The sequence below is a fragment of the Chiloscyllium plagiosum genome, chromosome 23, assembly GCF_004010195.1.
Source record: "Chiloscyllium plagiosum isolate BGI_BamShark_2017 chromosome 23, ASM401019v2, whole genome shotgun sequence".
Lineage (NCBI taxonomy): Eukaryota > Metazoa > Chordata > Chondrichthyes > Orectolobiformes > Hemiscylliidae > Chiloscyllium > Chiloscyllium plagiosum.
In genome coordinates, this window is record NC_057732.1 from 5,109,592 (window position 1) to 5,129,891 (window position 20,300).

General features: G+C 46.2%; 1 protein-coding gene across 3 annotated transcripts in view; it reads left to right on the top strand.

Annotated features, from left to right (window-relative positions):
- The window catches only part of itpr2 (inositol 1,4,5-trisphosphate receptor, type 2), a 241,261-nt gene that overhangs the window by 172,098 nt on the left and 48,863 nt on the right, over positions 1 to 20,300 (top strand). For all 3 annotated transcript variants that reach the window (XM_043713352.1, XM_043713350.1, XM_043713351.1), the window contains 6 exons: positions 2,208 to 2,316; positions 10,919 to 11,054; positions 12,755 to 12,939; positions 13,034 to 13,217; positions 16,275 to 16,531; positions 19,724 to 19,924. In XM_043713352.1, coding sequence (XP_043569287.1) covers positions 2,208 to 2,316; positions 10,919 to 11,054; positions 12,755 to 12,939; positions 13,034 to 13,217; positions 16,275 to 16,531; positions 19,724 to 19,924 — 1,072 coding nt within the window. The remainder of the gene's footprint in view (positions 1 to 2,207; positions 2,317 to 10,918; positions 11,055 to 12,754; positions 12,940 to 13,033; positions 13,218 to 16,274; positions 16,532 to 19,723; positions 19,925 to 20,300) is intronic.

A 20,300-nucleotide genomic window follows, 5' to 3' on the forward strand; every position in this document is an offset into this window, starting at 1 on the left:
CGCTGCTCCTTCATCAGGTGACGAAGGGGCAGTGCTCCGAAAGCTCGTGATTTCAAATAAACCTGTTGGACTATAACCTGGTGTCGTGTGAATTCTGACTTTGTCCATCCCCCAGTCCAACACTGGCACCTCCACTTCATAGCTCCCATCATGTTGAAGGAGAGACATGGAACAAGTTGACCACTCCCCATAACTTGGCCTGAAAAAGCCACCATTGACGAGGAGTCCAACACCAGATCAGCTCAACCTTCCACAGACTCTACAGCAGCGAATGTCTGACAGCAAAGACCTCTGCAGGTCACAACAATGCTGGTGTACGGAGCAGATGTTGTTAGCCAGCTGTTGTATTGCAGGAAGACAGAGACAATGCAAGACCAACACTGAAGAGCATGAGATAAATTCCACCTGCAATGCCTCCAGGTTCAATGGGTGGACCATTGAACAAGCACTAATGTACTTCTGAAAGCCTGCTCATATTAAAGTTGTTGCGTAAAGTTGACTCCTCTTCTGTACAACTTAACTTTAGTTTGGTGCAAAGTCAGAGAGTCATACAGCACGGAAACAGACCCTTCAGTCCAACCAATCCACGCTGACCATAATCCCAAACTAAACTAGTCCCACTTGCCTGAACTTGGTCCATATCCCTACAAACATTTCTCATTCATGTACTTATTCAAAAGTCTTTAAATGTTGTAACTGTAACCACATCCTCCACTTCACCTGAGCGTCCATTCCGCACACAAACTGTTCTCTGTGTAAAAACAAAAATTGCTTCATGTCTCTTTTTAAATCGTTCTCCACTCACCTTAAAAATGTGCCCCTGAGTCTTAGAACCCCCACCCCAGGACAAGACATCTGCTATTCACCTTATCCATACCCCTCATGATTTTATAAACATCTATAAAGTCAACCCTCAGCCTCCTATGCTCCAGTTAAAAAAGTCCCAGTCTATCCAGCCTCTCCTTATAACCTAAACCCTCCGTTCCCAGTAACACCCTGGTAAATCATTTCTGCTTCCTCTCTGGTAATCAGCCATGATCTAGATTAGATTAGATTACAGATTAGATTAGATTAGATTACAGTGTGGAAACAGGCCCTTCGGCTATCCAGCCTCTCCTTATAACCTAAACCCTCCGTTCCCAGTAACACCCTGGTAAATCATTTCTGCCTCCTCTCTGGTAATCAGCCATGATCTAATTGAATGACCGATCAGACGTGAGGGACAGAGTGGCCAACTGACATTTTCATGTTGAGTCATTGATAAATCATCTTCAGAGAACTTCACCTGGGACACTGTTTGCTGCAACAGCATAAACAACAACATTGTGCATTTTTGTAGATCCTTTAATGCAGTAACATGTCCCAAGGTACATTATCAGTTAAAATTTACTATCCTGCAGTTCCTTCCTCAGTAATGCACTCTAGCGTTTCCCCTCAGCTCACTGGCCTCCAGTTTCCTGCTTTCTGATCCACTCCCTTTTTGAACACAGGCGTCAGATTGGTGGTTTCCCAATCCAGTGGGGCCGTCCAGGAATCCAGTGGGTTCTGAAGTATTTTGACCAATGCCACCACTAACTCTGCAGCCACTTCCTTTCGAACGTTTGTATGCCTATCATCAGATATTGGCCACGTTGTCTGCCTTCAGTCTGCAATATGTTTGTCAATTTCATTTTTTAAAAAATCTCATTAAATTCTAACGTCTATGTAAATTCACTGGAGGCTTTTTCTTGATAGGATATAGTGATATTTGTGATATATAGTGAAATCTGCTCTCCAGTGATTCAATAATTTGAAGCAAAAACAAAAATTGCTGAAGGGACTCCGGTCAGGCAACACTAGCGGAGAGAAATGAGAGTTAATGTTTCGGGTCCGGTGACCCGTCTTCAGAAGGGATCCAAAAATGCCAACTCTGCTTTCTCTCTACAAAAGCTGCCAGATCTGCTGAATTTCTTCAGCAATTTCTGCTTTTGTTTCGGATTTCCACCACCCCTGGTTCTTTACTTCAATTATTTGAAACATTTCTTTCAATAATTTACAGCAACCTTTATGTATTCCATAAAGCATATGGAGTGTAGTAAGTGACCTGACATAATATTGTAGATCACCAAAAAAAAAAACAATATTAGCATGAGTTTTTAGCACGTCACGTTGCTTGTGTGTCAGAGATTTCACAGAGCAATACTGACAGTGTGTTGACCTAATCACAGATTGATTAATCATTCCAAAAAGCTGATGGATAAAGAGGAGAAACTCTGCATTAAAATTCTTCAAACGCTGAGAGAAATGCTCAATCGAAAGGATGACTTTGGAGAAAAGGTGAGTTAATATTATCTTATTTTGTCTGGAGGCTCTGTTAATGTAGCAGTGCGACTCTAAATGACTAGTGGTCCAGGTTTGTTATGGTTACTAGTTTTATTTGAAGCTATTATAATTACATTTTCCAAACATAAATGCAGGGCACCCTGACCCCTCATTGATGACAGATACCAAAGGATTGTTCCAACAAAGCTACTTCCCTGCTGTTATTAGACTTCTCAGTGGATCTCCCAAATTTCAAATCTGATCTTATCCTATCCTGGTCTCAACTCCACTCTCCCACCAAAAGGGACAACTCTCAATACAGGTAACTGCCCCCATCACTCCTCCCATTATCATTCCAACTCCACCTCATCCAATTTAACCTGTTGGTCTTGATCGTAAGAACATAAGAAATGGGAGCAGGAGTAGGCCATTTGACCCATCGAACCTGCTCTGCCATTCAGTATGATCATGGCTGATGTTTCTCATGGACTCAGCTCCATTTACCCACCCACTCACCATAACCCTTAATTCCTTTTCTGTTCAACAATTTATTTATCTTTCCCTTAAAAGCATTCAGCGAGGAAGAAGAATGGACTTAGGAGAGCTAGAAGGGGCATGAGAAAGCCTTGGTGGGTAGGATGAAGGAAAACCCCAAGGCATTCCACACTTTTATGTGAGGAACCAGCAGATGGCTAGAGTGAGGGTAGGGTCGATCAGAGATCATGGAAGGAACTTGCCCCTGAGTTGGAGATAGTAGGGGAGATCCTTAATAAGTACTTTACTTCGGTATTCACTAGTGAGAGAGACCTCATTGTTTATGAGGACAGCGTGAAATGGGCTGATATGCTCGAACAGGTTGACATTAAGAAGGAAGATGTGCTGGAAGTTTTGAAAAACACGAGGATAGATAAATCTCCTGGGCCAGACGGGATATATCATAGGTTACTACACAAAGTGAGAGAAGAGATTGTTGTGCCTTTGGTGATGATCTTTGCGTCCTCACTGTCCACTGGAGTAGTGCCAGATGATTGGAGGGTGGTAAATGGTATTCCCTTGTCTAAAAAAGGGAATAGGGATAACCCTGGGAATTACAGACCAGTCAGTCTTACATTGGTGGTGGGCAAATTATTGGCGAGGATTCTGAGAGACAGGATTTATGATTATTTGGAAAAGCATAGTTTGATTAGAGACAGTCAGCATGGCTTTGTGCGGGGCAGATCATGCCTTATAAGCCTTATTAAATTCTTTGAGGATGTGACAAAACACATTGATGGCAGAGCAGTGGATGGTGTACATGGATTTTAAGTAAGGTTTCACATGGTTGGCTCATTCAGAAAGTAAGCAGGCATGGGATACAGGGTAATTTGGCTGTCTGGATACAGAATTGACTGGCCTACAGAAGACAGAGGGTGGTAGTAGATGGAAAGTATTCAGCCTGGAGCTCGATGACCTGTGGTTTTCCACAGGGATCTGTTCTGGGACCTGTGCTCTTTGTGATTTTTATAAATGACTTGGATGAGGAAGTGGAAGGGTGGGTTAATAAGTTTTTTCCAATGACACAAAGGTTGGTGGAGTTGTGGATGGTGTGGAGGGCTGTTGTAGGTTGCAACGAGACATTGACAGTATGCAGAGCTGGGCTGAGGAGTGGCAGATGGAGTGTCCAGTGATTCATTTTGGAAGGTCGAATTTGATTGCAGATTAGAGGGTTAAAGGCAGGATTCTTGGCAGTGTTGAGGAACAGAGAGATCTTAGGATCCATGTCCATAGATCCTTCAAAGTTGCCACCCAAGTTGATAGGTTGTTAAGAAAGCATTTGGTGTGTCGGCTTTCGTTAGTAGGGGAATTGAGTTTAAGAGCCGCGAGGTTATGCTGCAGCTCTATAATGTCCTGGTTAGACCACACTTGGAACATTGTGTTCAGTTATGGTCGTCTCATTATAGGAAGGATGTGGAAGCTTTAGAGAGGGTGCAGAGGAGATTTACCAGGATGCTGAAGGGCATGTCTTATGAAGAAAGGTTGAGGGAGATAGGGCATTTCTCATTGGAGTGAAGAAGGATGAGAGGTGACTTGATAGAGGTATACAAGATGATGAGAGACATAGGTAGAGTGGATAGCCAGAGACTTTTTCCCAGGGCGGAAATGACTATCATGAGGGGGAAAAATTTTAAAGTGATGGAAGGAAGGTTTCGGCGAGATGCCAGAAGTGTGTTCTTTACACAGAGTGGTAGGTGTGTGGAATGCACTGCCAGCGGTGGTGGTAGAGTCAGATACATTAGAGACATTTAAGTGACTCTTGGATTGGCACATGGATGATAGTAAAACAAAGGGTATGTAGGTTAGTTTGATCTTGGATTAGGATAAAAGGTCAACAAAACATCCAGGGCCGAAGGGCCTGTACTGTGCTGTACTGTCCTATGTTCCATGAGGTAGCCTCAGATGCTTCACTGAACGAGAATTCCACGGATTCACAACCCTTTGGGTGAAAAAGTTTCTCCTCAACTCAGTCCTAAATCTGCTCCTCCTTATTTTGTGTTTCTGCCTCCTAGTTCCAACTTCACCCACCAGTGGAAACAACCTCCCTGCTTCTATCTTATCTATTCCCTTCATATGTTTCTATATATGTCTATAAGGTCCCCCTCATTCAGCTAAATTCCAATGACTATCATCCCAGTCTACTCAGTCTCTCCTCACAAGCCAACCCTCTCAACTCCAGAATCAACCTAGGGAACCCCCTCTGCACCCCCCCCCCCCCCAGTACTTCCTTTCTCAAGTAAGGAGGTCAAAAGTGCACACAGTACTCCACCCCCCCCCCCCCAAGTGCCAGTACATCCTTTCTCAAGTAAGGAGACCAAAACTGTACACAGTACTCCAGGTGTGGCCTCACCAACACCTTATACAGCTGCAGCATAATCTCCCTATTTTGAAACTCCATCCCTCTAACAATGAAGGACAATATTCCATTTGCCTTCTTAATGGTGCTCTTGCATTTGTATATAACATTTAATGATGTGCAAAGGGGACAAATAAAGAGGAATGGGCAAGTGGGAGAAGAAAACATAGTTGCAACGCCATGTTTTGAAAGTTGTCATGTTTTGAAAGAGATAGATAAAGGTCGCTGTGTGGATGGAATGAAGGGAGGAGGGTGAGTTCCCTAAGAAGCTAGAGGGTAGTGTACTATGTGCATAGGATGGAGTGGGATCCCTGCAGTTTAATCATAGAAGAGCTGGCTGATCTGACCCACAATTCTCCCTCTGCCAACTTGTCAAATTCTCCCTTTATCATAATGATGTTTGTGGAATCGCACAATGCAAAATTCGGCTGGTAGATTTGCTTGCCTTAGAACAACATTTGAAGCAAATACTTCATCAGGACTTTAGAATGTGCTGATATATATTTTATATGATATTTATATAAATGCAAAAAAAAATTGAATCACTCCATTTCATTATAACTCCTAGTTTTGTGGCCATCTTGCTTTTTTTACAGTTGTAATTTTACCATTTCAATAAACCTTTACCTGGCTATAGGGAAAAACGAATGCAAATCTTTCTGTTACAGTAATTCAGCAAGTATTTCAGCAAGAATGAGTTTTGACAGCTATTTCCGTCTGTGTATTTTGCTTGTCTCGATCCATAATAAACTACACAGCAGCTGCTCAGGTGCAGTGTGGCACAGAGCAGTTGCTTAGAAAACGCATTTCATTTGAACTGAGCCCCAAGCTGTCTAAATTGGGCGCACGGATATGGAATTTGTCCAAGAAATTGGCCAGCCGTGGCAAAATTGATTTCAGAACATAAACAGGCTACAGAATGAATAAAGTTGAGATCAACTCAGTGTTGATGGCAATTTTATTGACCACTTTTAACAAGCAAAGTGAGGAAAGGAACTTAATGTAAAATAAAGAATGCACGATGTGTCAGTATTACCCAGCAAGCCTCCAGCCCATGTGCCAAATTACTGTAAAGTGAATGTTGCCCAATATATATCCCTTGGGCTTATTTTTGGCACTGAGTGCCAGTTTTGATTGCTGTGTTCTCGAGAGAGAGAGAGAGAGAGAGAGAGACCAGCCTGGTGTTTGATTTCCCTATGGTTGCACGCGCATACAGGAACTGTAATCTAATGAGGACTCCCCAGTGAAGCTCATCCACCTCCCACTCATTATTCAGCCTGTTCTAGAATTCACCGCCAGTTCCTGCCTTTGCTTTTTAAAAGGGGTTCTCGGCTTTTGAAGTCTCCAGTTGCATGCGGTAATTTTAACTCTTGACCACCGAGTGAAGCACGAGCTTCCCATGACTGTCCCTTCCCAACTCTGATGAAAGCTTCATAGAATATACGTCGTGGACACAGGCTATTCAGCCCAACCCGTTTATGCTGACCCTCCTCCCATTCTATTCTATCATACCCCACCGTTACGGCTCTAGAGTTGACTGCCTGATGACACCTTTTATTTTTGAGCAGGGTCTACCTGAAACTGGCCAAGCCATCAACGAACGTGAAGTGTAAAGGCGCAATCCCATGACTATTTGAGCTAGCATAAAAGAACATCCCTCGAACCAGCCGTAATCCCAATTTGGATGGGTCCACATTGCAAATGTCCCTCCTGATTGTGAAGGTCTTTACCGCTGTTGCCTGAAGTAAATTATTGGATTTCTGTGAAGAATTGTTTACATTCAAATGCCAAGGAATTCCAACACCATTCTTACCCTCATAAACTGCAGCTTCTTTAAATCCAGGGAACAAATTCCTGAATGCTGCCTTCCAGATATAGTGGACTGCAGTTTTGGTAAAATAATTAAAATCGCATGGACTGCAGTTTTGGTAAAATAATTAAAATCGCATTAAAATAATTTTAACGAGCAGTGTAATCAAATGTTTGCCATTTTAGGGTCTGGGGTTGTGAGGGCTCTCTCTGAAAAATGCAATGTGAGCATGGTTTACTCGGATTTTATTTTCGAACTGCAGATTTGGGGAAATGTCACATGTTAAAAGTTTGTTTGAAAGGACCCTATAACACAGAACCAGCCTTGATTTCAATCACCAGCCTGACCTGTTTAGATTTGTGACAAAGCCGTTTTCTGGATAATAACCTTGTTGTGAGCATTCAGGCTTTATTTCTGTGTTTATCCGTTACTCCCAGCCACGTGAATTGAAGGCAAAGAGATTTTTTTTGGGAGGGTGGTGACTATCTGGGTTCTATTCATGCCAAAGCACAGCAGCACGTGGCTGTACATGTGGGCATTGTGTGCAGCCCCAGGCTGTCAGGTGTGATTGTGGGAAATTCCAGCTATCACAACATGGGGAGGTGATTCAGAGTACTAACTCCTTCAGCCTGTGAAATGCTCTGGGAAAGCACCATCACGCGCTGTGCAACGAGGTGGAACACAATTGACTCTTGCATAAGCTCTCACCTTAAAACAAAAGGGAGACTTGTCTTTTCTAAAGCACCTTTTTGAGGACCGCAAGACAGTGCCGCACTCTGGAAGTCTAGTTGATGTTATAATGCTGGGCGGGTAACCTGCTAACAGTGAGGTGTCACAGTAACTTAGTAATGACCAGGCAGTCTGTTCCTCTGACGCTGTTTGGGCGATTAAACTTTGGCAAGAACTCGCCAGCTCTTCCTTCAAAACTGCTGCAGGATCTTCACAACCAACTGGAGGGATTAGATGAGCCCTTGGTTTAATGTCTGTGCTCAAAGAGAGGTGTTGATGGTAGCCATAATGTGGGGGGTGCTGGTGTTGGACTGGGGTGGCCAAAGTCAGAAGTCACATGACACCAGGTTATGGTCCAACGGGTTTATTTGAAATCACAAGCTTTCGGAGCGCTGCCCCGTCATCGGGAGAAGTGAAGGAGTAGAAGCTGGAGTGGTGTGACCTCCGATTATAAGTGAGTGCAGCGGTGTGCAGACCTTCAGCCTTTATAAATCAACAAAGCATTGTGATCTTGGTAAAGGCTAGTTATTTCTTTGGGGAAATCCAAACATCTAATTGTTTGCTAAAGGAATGAATCCACAAGGTTCACTCTTTAAAACAAAATAATCTTATAAACCAAAAATCCGAAGTCTGAATGTGAATAATGACTCTCTTTAAAATTTTAACATTGACTGTAAAGTGAATTTCTTAACTCAAATTTCCCTCCAGAGCCATTTCACTTACACATCAAAAAGCCATCTTTGCCACGTCAGAACTTGGAAGATGAGCCACTTGACCTGAGAATATTTGCAGATGGTTGTGTAAGAGTTGGAATGTATTGGATCCCCTGTATACTTCTAGAAATCTTGCCCCTCAGCTCTCCTCCAACACCCAGCTCAATGCAGGCATTGCTAACATCTTCAGTGTAGTCACCTTGGGTCAGAAATCTTCTCTTTCTGAAGTTCCTCACGTCTGAAGTCTTGCTTCTAGGATTTCTGTCTCTGTTTGTCAATCCCAGAACTCAATGTTAATAGAGTCACAGAGGTATACAGCACGGAAACAGACCCATTGGTCCAACCAGCCCATGCTGAACATAATTCCAGACTAAACTAGCCCCTTCTGCCTGTTCCTGGCCTATATCCTTCCAAACCTTTCCTATTGATGTATGTTGTAACTGTCCCCACATCCACCACTCCCTCAGGAAGTTCATTCCTCACATGAACCACCTTCTGTGTTGAAAACAAAAAACAATCTGCCCCTCATGTCTTTTTTTAAACCTCTCTACTCACACCTTAAAAATCTGCCCTGTAGTCTCAGAATTCCTCATCCTAGGGGAAAGACACCAACCATTAACCCGATCTATGTCCCTCATGATGTTATAACCGTCTACAATGGTATTTCTCAGCCTCCGGCGCTCCAGTGAAAGACATTCCAGCCTATCCAGCCTTTCTTTATAACTTGAATCTTCCATTCCTGGCAACACCCTGGTAAATCTCATCTGAACCCTCTCCAGCTTAATAATAATATCCTTCCTTCAATTGGGGTGGCACAGTGGCTTAGCAGTTAGCACTGCTGCCTCACAGCACCAGGGACCTGAGATCAATTCCCACCTCAGGCGACTGACTGTGTGGAGTTTGCACATTCTCCCCGTGTCTGCATGGGTTTCCTTTGGGTGCTCCGGTTTCCTCCCACAGTCCAAAGGTGTGCAGGGTAGGTGAATTAGCCAGGCTAAATTGCCCATAGCGTTCAGGGATGTGTGGGTTAGGTGCATTATTCAGGGTAGACATAGAGTAATAGGGCAGAGGAATGGGTCTGGGTGGGATACTTTTCAGAGGGTCAGTGTGGACTTGTTGGGCCGAATGGAGGGATTCTATAATCAGGGATTCTAAAAATTGTCAAAGGAAGAAATTTAAATGCTTGAGCAATTCTGCTTGATTGAAAAATTTTCTTCCATAAGCTTTCTCAAAGCTAAATTGCCTGTGCATAGAACCACATACAGAAACCTATCAGCCCTATACTCCCAATAATACATTTGTATTTATCCTTTCTTGAATGATTGCTGACTTCCCAGACAACTTTGGTCACGCAATCAGTTCCAGGAATCAAGTTTCTTCTTATTACAATCCGTCATCTTCAGAGAAATCCAATGTTTAAAAGGCAATTTAGCCAGCAATTTTAAATAAAGGAATTTTCTCCAAAAGCATAAGGGCTATCTCACAGATCTCCAGATTCTTGTTCTTTCCCATAGGACGGTTATTTAAATGCATTTTGTACAATGTGTTTCTTTGTTAGCTCTTCCATTGTGAATTACTCGTTCAATTTCCAAATTAACAAATAGCACCCCCAAAGAGAGGCATTGTCTTGCTGAGATATTTGCATTGTTTTGGATGTTGAAGCAGTTTGGAATGTTGGGATGAGGTATAGTTTTCACCCACTCTGGGACTTGGATTATTTGCTGTTGCTCGGTGGCCAACACTTCTTTCTCTGGGTCAGAATGTTGTGGGTTCACTACTTCCGGGTCCTGGGCTCCAGGCCCAGACTGACATTTCACTGGAACACCCTCGAAAGATTGGCTATGGTCAAGACTCCCCCTCGAGTTGGATGCCAATGATCCCACTGTGTTCCACGTGTACACACACACATGACGTAATTGTGTCAACACCACACTGAATCCTTACAGGGTGGAAGCAGGCCATTCGGCACATTGAGTCCACATGGGACCCACCCCATCCCTGTAACCTTCCATTTCCCATGGCTAATTCACCTAGCCTGCACATGATGGGTAATTTAGTGTGTAACCTACATATCTTCAGACTGTGGGAAGAAGCTGGAGTACCCGGAGAAAGATTCACCCCAGACACAGGGAGAATGTGCAAACTCCGCGCAGACAGTCGCCCATGGAATCGAACCTGGGACCCTCACTGCTGTGAGGCAGCAGTGCTAACCACTGAGCCACCGTTTCGTCTGCTCTGCCCAGATACTGCTAGAGCTGCTGAGTTACTGCAGCATGTTCCGTGAATTGATGATTCGATTGTGTTGTCCCTCTTTGGAGTGCTAGTGAGTGAGAGTTTACACGTGAACAACCAACCCCTTCATATCGCAGCGTCGCTAACAGAAGCAGGAAGCTTACTTCACAGGCAGTAGTGAAATAATCTTTGAAGTGCTTTTTCTTCTTCTATTTCTATTAATTTTAATCTGTTCATTTAAAGGGCACGGTTTTAAGAAAGATCCTTCTGAATCGCTATTTTGGGAACCTTCGCAGTGTCTATAAAGGAGATAGTCACAGCAGCAGCATCAATCCCCCACTACAGACAGGGAGTTATTCCAAGTCTGCACAACCTGGAGGTAAACACAGGACGTATTGTTAAAGTGCAAGGTTTAAAATGATAGAAATTGGGATAGGTTTAGATATGTGCAAACGTAAAAGCAACAAATTGATCTTACGTTCTTGTTTTACTGGGTGATCCTCATGAATCAAAGGTCAAGGGTTCGAGTCCCACGCCAGGCACTCGAGCATAAAGTCTGGGTTAACACTGGCAGGGGAGCACCGAGGGAGGACTGTGTTGTTATAAATGCTCCCTTTTGACTGAGATGCCAACTGAATCTCCAACTGCCCTCTCAGATAAGGCTAATACTGTGGCTCCAGCGACGCTGTTCACAGAAGAGGAGGTGGGAGTTGAACCCAGGACTCTTGGCTCAACTGTAAAACAGTCTGTGACTGTTGCACGGTGGCCTGATGCAGCGTGCGTTCTGCAGTTTGCCCGTTGTCCTCCGGGAATTCCAGCTGCAGCCTGCGCCAGTCAGGAATCTCTAGTCAAAGAAAAGACTTATGGTTTACGTAGTGGGGAATTTGTGGTGCAGTGACCATATTTTACCTTCAGGGCCAGGTACGAGTCAAACCAGCCTCTGAGGTGTGAGATAAGTGGGGGAGGGGTGGCGTGGTGGTTATGTTGCCGGATCGGTAATCCAGAGTTCCAGGCAAATGTTCTGGGATTGTAGGTTCAAACCCCATAGTGATAGATGGTGAAATTTGAATTCAAAAAAGAAGCTAATCTCCTGGTGATTGTTAATTATTGTTTAAAAAAAAATAATTTGGATCACTTGTGTCCTTTAGGGAAGGAAGCTGTCATCTTTACCTGGTCTGGCCTACATGTGAATCCAGACCCCACAGCGATGTGGTTGGTTTTTACCTGCTCTCTGGTCAATTAGGGATGGGCAATAAATGCTGGCCTAGCCAGCGACGCCCTCATCCCACTAATATAAAAAAAAAGCTGGATGATTTAAGAATGTATTTAATATCAGGACATGCCAAAGGATCTAATGGGCTGTTGAGTGGTTTTGAAGCGTTGTTGCTATTACAGTGCAGGAACCCAGTTGCCAGTTTGTCCACAGCAGGTTCCCACAAGCGACAATATAAAGGGAGCTTATCAGGTCCTAGCCTTCCTATGACTGATGTGGTGGCACTGTCGGCCTGGCCTGAGAGGGAGGTCAGAGCCTCAGTGTGAATTCTCCTCTGTGAAAGGGCACTGCTGACAGTGTGGTAATCCCTCGGTACCGCACGGCAGCCCCAGTGCGTGAAGGGACGCTCTGAAAGCTCACAGTCTTCGGATTCCTAATCCAGGTTGGATTTGGAAGAGGCGGGTTGAGGGAGCGGAGGAGGAAGTGTGTGGAATGGGAAGAAAGTTTAACCATAAAATGTGTGGCTGCCATTGCGCTGTCAGTGGATTCAGAGCTGGAGCCCAGGTAGCGTTGTGGGTGGGTGGTGTATCAGCTCTTTGTGCTGGGATATGGGAAGCAATCTTTTTGCTGTCAGCCTGCCACATGCAAAGGAAAGTAATTACTTGTCCCCCACAGTATTCAGCATGAGCAGGGATGGGCATTTAACTTGCTGAAAGAGGCACACGTACAGTTCCTTCTTTAGGGAGGGGGTGAGGAAGTGAAACTAGAGTGGATATTCAATGGGCTGATTTGGCCTCCCTGTGCAATTCTGTGGACCACAAAATTAAGTTTCCGACTAAAAGAGTTGGGTTGACGTTTTCCTGCAGGCAGCAGTTCATTTGATTCGGACAAGTGTGGGGTCTCCGTGTTTGAGATCCAGTGTCACCTTGACCGGGCTGGGGCCTCGGAACTGGTCACCGATCTCATCACCAACACGAAGAACTCCAGGATCTTCGAAGAGAGCATCATGCTGGGCATCGCGTTGCTGGAAGGAGGAAACACCCAGATCCAGGTAGGGCACGGCCACTGATTCCCAGAGCTACCATGCCTAACCTCCCCCTCCCCACCCACAACCTGCTGCTAATCCATCTGTTTTCAAATCTTAGCATTCGTTCCACCGGCAACTCAACGAGCTGAAGAAATCTGAGAAGTTCTTCAAAGTCTTATACGATCGCATGAAACTGGCCCAACAGGAGATAAGGGCAACAGTATCTGTCAACACCAATGACCTGAGCTGCAAGAAGAAAGAGGATGATTATGATGTTGTGCCTCCTGTCAACAGGAGAAGAGGTAACACCGTTTCCATAGCAATGGGGCACCAACCAAAGCTCACTGGGGGGGGAATGGGGCAAGTTACTGAGTCTGGAAAGCCATGAATGGCCTTGTTTTAACACTTTGATGACATTGGTGTGACTATAGAGGGGTTCTGGATCAATGATGCACGAATAATTAGCTGCTTGTACTTGATCAGCACAGACTAGATGGGCCAAATGTTCTTCTTTTCCGAGATGCAGGACCTCCCTGACTGTGTGCCCAAGGGTTTCCTCACCTGTGTCGGCTTGACAGGTCTTCTTTCAGAGCAGATACTGAAGACCCCGCCTGTTGTCTCAGGCAAATGTAGAAGATTCCACACAGAACTGTCGCTTGGCAACGGCCATGGGCCCTGGCTTTCAGGGGCTCCTAGAAAGAACCAGAAACCAGGATTGCGGGGGTTGCTGGGGTACTCTGAGAGCAGAGTTGTACCAACCCAGGGGAAAAATGTTGTTTGTGGAATGGGAAGGAACAGCTGCTGGCGAGGCTTGAGGTATTGGTGTGGATCGTGGTGTGATTTACCCAGGTCAGAGGCCTCCCTGCACCATGAGATTTACCCCAGATCAGAGCCCCCTCCCCTGCACCATGAGATTTACCCCAGGTTAAAGCTCAGCCCACATTATGAAATTTACCGAGGTCAGAGGTCATCGCGCAGCATGAGATTTATCCCAGGACAGGAGGCCAGGAGCGTGAGATTTACCCCAGGGCAGGGGGCCGCAGTGTGGGATTTACCCCAGGGCAGGGGGCCGCAGTGTGGGATTTACCCCCAGGGCAGGGGGCCGCAGTGTGGGATTTACCCCAGGGCAGGGGGCCACAGTGTGGGATTTACCCCAGGACAGGGGGCCGCAGTGTGGGATTTACCCCCAGGATAGGGGGCCGCAGTGTGGGATTTACCCCCAGGGCCAGGGGGCCGCAGTGTGAGGGTACCCCAGATCCCATACCTGCTGCAAGCAACTGTTTGATTGAAGCGCAGTAGAGATCCCTCCCTCCACCATGTCCTCTCCATCTGTAACAAGCTGGAAAAAACACTCTGCCTGCAGTTGTATTTGTCATCTACAGCCCTCCGAAAGAGGCTTTAAAATTGGAGAAATGGGCCCATTTTGCTACTGTTGTCTTTTTATCATGAAAGTGAGGATAATCAAATTCGGTATCACAACACCATAAGGGGGACAGCGTTGTGATATAATCTGGTCCTGTGACAACAGTAAGATAACACAAGACCATGAATCATAATTAGAGCTGTTCTCTTTTAATCCACCGAGAGGCAGCATGACAGTGAGCAATGAGTTAGGCAAGGCCTCCAAATCTAGCTGCCTTGCTGCTCGCTCTCTCTCTCCATCCTCTCCATCTGGCTTCTCCCCTGTTTGGGCCACTTCATGGCCTTGCAGGTTTGGAACCAACCCCCCCCCCCACCTCCAGGTTTAATTTCCTTTAGTTCAGCTGTTCTGTTGCAGGGTGAATCAGAAATGAGGAATTGAGATGGCTTACTCCCAGAGATATACGGAAGGGGATGAGGCTGTCTCTCCCCACTGGACCCAGAGGCCTGTTCCAGACAAGATGGGGTCTGAACAGAGTAGATCGGGAGAAACAGGCCTCGTTGACACAAGGATTGAGAAGCAGAGGATATTGATTGGCAAGAGGGTGGCACAGTGGCTCAGTGGTTAGCACTGCTGCTTCACAGCACCAGCGTCCCAGGTTCAATTCCAGCATCGGGCGACTGTCTGTGTGGAGTTTGCACATTCTCCCTGTGTCTGCATGGGTTTCCTCCCACAGTCCAAAGATGTGCAGGTTAGGTGAATTGACCATGCTAAATTGCCCATAGTGTTAGGTGCATTAGTCAGAGGGAGATGGGTCTGGGTGGGTTACTCTTCGGAGGGTTGGTGTGGACTAGTTGGGCCGAAGGGCCTGTTTCCACATTGTAGGGAGTCTAGTCTAATCAGATAGCAACAGTGACATTATTTGACACAGAGAATGGTTTGCGTCTGGGGAAGTAGTCCCAGGTGAATTGCTCAAACATAGAGCCAGTACAGATATATTGGGCTGAATGGCCTTCCTCTGTGCTGTCTCCATTCTGTGCCCACTTTTTTATTCTAACTGCAAAGTGCAGAGACTAGGAGGTAATTTTTTTTAATGGTGTTGATTCTCGTTCTCTTCTTGGATTCAGTTTGGTGGGGACTGTGTCAAATGGGTTTTATTTTAATGCCCGTTAACAACAGCAAGATGGTGAAGGGGTCAGAGGTGGGTGGCTAAAGAGAGCTTGTGGAGATTGGTCTGATGCACCACCAGGAGGATCACAATTGCTGCTTTAGGTTGGAAGTCAGCACTGCTCACACGAACCAGCTGCCCAGGCTGTGAAACCAACCCCAGAATCTCTTGACAGAAAGAGGCCATTCGCTCCATTGTGTTGGATCACAAAGTGAGCTGAGCGATTCATCCAGTGCCACTCCCACACTGTCTCCCTTTGATCCTGTGCGTTTTCAGACAGGCATTCCCCTTAATTGACCCTGTCTCCACCACACACTCCAGCAGTGCATTCCAGATCCCAGCCACACTCTGTGTGGGGAAGAGGATTTTCCTCATGTCCCCATTGCTTTTGCCCAATCGCCTTAAAGCTAGGCCCTCTTATTCACGATCTTCCCACCAACGGGAGCAATCTCTCCTTATCCACTCTGTCCAGACCCCTTGGGATTTTGAACACCTTAATCAAAATCTCCTTTCAACCTTCTGTTCCTGACAGAAAACGGTCTCACTTCTTCCTGTCCATCCACGGAACTAAATTTCCACATCATTGGAACCCATTCTCCTGGGTTTGACTTGCTGCTCTCCCGGTTGATTAACCCCCTCTTCTCCTTGCCACCATCCGTCTAGAGGTCAAGTTCAAGGTATCTAAGGGACCCTAGAGATTTCATGATGTGCATCGTAACATGCTATTGAGGTGAAAACTTGGGCTCCTCTTCCGAGTTGTGCAATCAGGAGGGACTAGAGCATCATAGACCTTACCCATTACAAAGCAGACCGTCTTTTCATATTCCTCAGTGAAGGATTCATCGTATCACCTGAAGGAGGGAGTGAAAGGGCAATTGGCAGAGGCCTCAGTTGCCACGCACAAGGCCTACTATATGTACAGAAGGGAGATGGATCCCGAGGCTGATCTGGTGCCGGTGGGGAATGAGGGCATCGTGTCGGAAGAGAAATCTGGTGAGGAAGAGGCCATGAGCCCTGCGATCGCTATCATGGAGCCCATTCTCCGGTTCCTGCAGCTACTCTGTGAGAACCATAACACAGAGCTTCAGGTAAGACCAGGGGCTTCTCACAGATCACCCCAGCCAAGCGCGTGCACTTCAGGGTCAGCAAGCATGGAGGAAGAAAACTGGCAGCACGGTGGCACAGTGGTTAGCACTGCTGCCTCACAGCACCAGGGTCACAGGTTCGATTCCAGCCTCAGGCGACTGCCTGTGTGGAGTTTGCACGTTCTCCCCGTGTCTGCGAGGGTTTCCTCCGGGTGCTCCGGTTTCCTCCCACAGTCCAAAGATGTGCAGGTCAGGTGAATTGGCCAGACTGCGTTCCTCCCTCTCTTAGGGAGGCCAATACCCACTTTATTCTAAAGAGAGGGAAAGACCCTGTAGACTGTGTCTCGTACAGGCCTGTCTCGCTGCTGACCGTAGATTTGAAAATCCTGTCTAAAACACTAGGTTTGAGATTGGAGAAGGTACTGCCCACTATCCTAAGGAAGACCAGACAGGTTTTATTAAGGGTCATAACTCTTGCAATAATATCAGGAGTGTGTTGAATGGAGTACAGATATGCCAGCAGAGGTCACTTCCAAGCTTGGTGGTCTCCTTGGACACAGAAAAGGCGTTGTGACCAGGTGGAGTGGCCATATTTGTTTGGTGTCCTGGGACGTTTTGGCCTGGGGTGGAGGGGGCTTTCGCCAGTTGGGTGGCAGAGCTGTGTATAACGACTCTATGGCAGAGGTCCTCACGAACCAGATAAAGTCAGATAACTTGAGCATTGAGAGATGCTGCAGACAAGGGTGTCCCCTCTCGCCACTGCCATCCACCTTAGTAATCGAACTGTGGGCGGAGGCTGTTCGGAAGGATTCTGAAATAGTTGTCCCAAAAGTAGGAAAAGGGAGAGCATGAAATCACTCTACGCTGGCTAACCCAGAAATGTCTGTATCCCGGTGAATACAAAAGATAAACTTACTCGGCATGTTCTCGGGGTGTAAAATAAATTTTACAAAATCAGAAGCCATGCTCATAGGAGGCTAGGCGGGAGTGCCTGGTCTGGAGGATGGAACACAATGGTCACAAAAAGGTTTTCTTTATTTGGGTATTTTTATTACCGCCACTTTCCACTCACTGTATCGAGCTAATTTTGTGCAATTGTTTGAAAGGATAAAACAACAACTTCAGCATTGGGAGGGGTTACCAATATCATGGTTGGGCTGAACAGCTCTGATTAAAGTGAATGTTCTTCCTCCGCTACTATACCGCATGAGAATGCTCCTGTTGCTATTTCCCAGACAAGTGCTGCACAGTCTCAGTGGCTGGCCTGGATCCTTTATTTGGCGTTGTAGGCACCCATAAAATTAAATTCACCAAGCTGCAACTCCCACACGGTATGGGGTGGGGGGGGAGGCATGGTCAATCTCCCAGATTTGAAGTGATACCAAATAAGTGCCTTATTGTCCTATTTGTGAGTGACTGGGTGTGGAAGGACCGGAGGTCGATATGGCTCAACATCAAGGTCTCCCAGCCAAGGTGTCCTCTCCTCAGCCTGCTGTTTATGGATAGGATGAAATATGTTACTGAACGTCGTAGAAATCCAATTATTATAAACATGGTCAGAGTGTGCAGGACAAGGGAAAGCTGCATAAGACCTCACCATTTACCCCTTTGGTTGGAGCCCCAGGATTCAGGCCAGGGTCAATGGATTCCAGCTTTAAGGTGTGGGAGGTCAAGGGAGTCTCCTGTCTGGGAGACCTATTTGAGGGAGACGTCTTGATGTCATTTGACCAGTTAAGCCACAAATATGGGCTACCCAGTTGGGACCTCTTCTGTTATTTTCAGATTAGGGATTATATACAGAGACAGACCACGCTCTTGACTCAGCCCCACAAGTCCGACATGGAGAGGAGTGCGCTCTGATGAGCGGGCACTCTCGGTCAGTACTGTGGGTGGCACGGTGGCACAGTGGTTAGCACTTCAGTACTGTGGGTGGCACGGTGGCACAGTGGTTAGCACTGCTGCCTCAGGCGACTGACTGTGTGTAGTTTGCACATTCTCCCCGTGTCTGCGTGGGTTTCCTCCGGGTATGGGTGGGTTGCGCTTCGGCGGGTCGGTGTGGACTTGTTGGGCCGAAGGGCCTGTTTCCACACTGTAATGTAATCTAATCTAATCTACTCTATATCACTTACAGAGAGGGGACACCATGGAAGATAATGAAAGACTCTACAGAGTCTGGAGTCAGGAACTAGGGGTAGAAACTTCATCTGAAACATGGGAGGACATATGGGAGAATATGAAGAAGATCTCAAAATGCAATGAAGTGCAGGCTCTGCAATTGAAGATTCTCCACAGAGCCCATATGGCCCCGGAGCGATTAGCAAAGTTCAGGGGCACCTCCAGGCTGCCCTAAATGTAAAACAAGTACCAGCACCCTGACACAGTGTCTGTGGTCGGGTCATAAGATCTGTAGGTACTGGGGTGTCATAGTGAATGAGGTGGAGGGGATTCTGGGAATTTAAGTTAGGGTGGATCTGGTATCCCTCCTTTTGGGACTGCTGAATCTGCCTTCATTAGACGAGCGTGGGAAGAGATTATTTAATATTCTTATGTATAGTGCAAGGAAGAACATTTTAATGAGTTGGGCCTCAGAACCCCCCCAGGTCTTATGGGGTGGTATAGATTAGTGATGGAGCACGTTCCCCTGGAGTTTCTTACGAACGTGGTGCACCAGAAAACGGAACAATTCTATAAGGTGTTGACAGCCCTTTTTAAATTACAAAGACATGGACTTGTCGGCCATATTGACCAGTGCCTTTATATAGCCGTGAGGGCCGGGTTTGGCAGTCTGGGGCCTTGGGGAGAATTCTTGAATAATTACTGGTATAATAACTAACGTTCCAGTGGATGGGAGTTTCACTGGGAATGTGCCAGGTGGTGTAGTTTTTAGTTTAATTTGAGTCCAGTTAATTAGAGTCGAGAGAGTGGTGCTGGAAAAGCACCGCAGGTCAGGCAGCATCCGAGGAGCAGGAGAATCGGCGTTTCAGGCAAAAGCCCTTCATCAGGAATGAGCTCATAGGCTCGAATATGGATTTGAGGCTGCTGTCAGATCTTGGTGGAGCTGACGTGACTAGCTCATGTCCCTAACCTGACCATTTGTATGGATTACATCAAAGTATCTCTTGTTGAAGAGATCAGTGAGATCTGATTGCTCCACTTACTGACGATTGATCGTTTTCACGTTTTCCGTCTTTCTAGAATTTTCTACGGCACCAAAACAACAAAACCAATTATAACTTGGTGTGTGAAACGCTGCAGTTTATGGACTGTATCTGCGGCAGTACCACAGGAGGGCTCGGCTTGCTGGGACTCTACATTAACGAGAAAAATGTCTCACTCGTCAACCAGACTTTGGAGACGCTGACTGAATATTGCCAGGGACCGTGCCACGAGAATCAGGTAAAGTTTCAGGAGTCAGTGCCCATCAATTAATTCTCATCCAATGTTAACGCATTTGTCACGTGTGAACTAGTGTGCCAATTGGCCTTTGGGAGGTCAACGGTGGTTAACGTAGATCAGAGCTAATTGGTGTAATGTTAACTGGTAAGACTGTCGTAGGTGAAAATGTGTTGCTGGAAAAGCGCAGCAGGTCAGGCAGCATCCAAGGAACAGGAGAATCGACGTTTCGGGCATAAGCCCTTCTTCAGGAATGAGGAAAGTGTGTCCAGCAGGCTAAGATAAAAGGTAGGGAGGAGGGACTTGGGGGAGGGGCGTCGGAAATGTGATAGGTGGAAAGAGGTCAAGGTGAGGGTGATAGGTCAGACGGGTGGGGGCG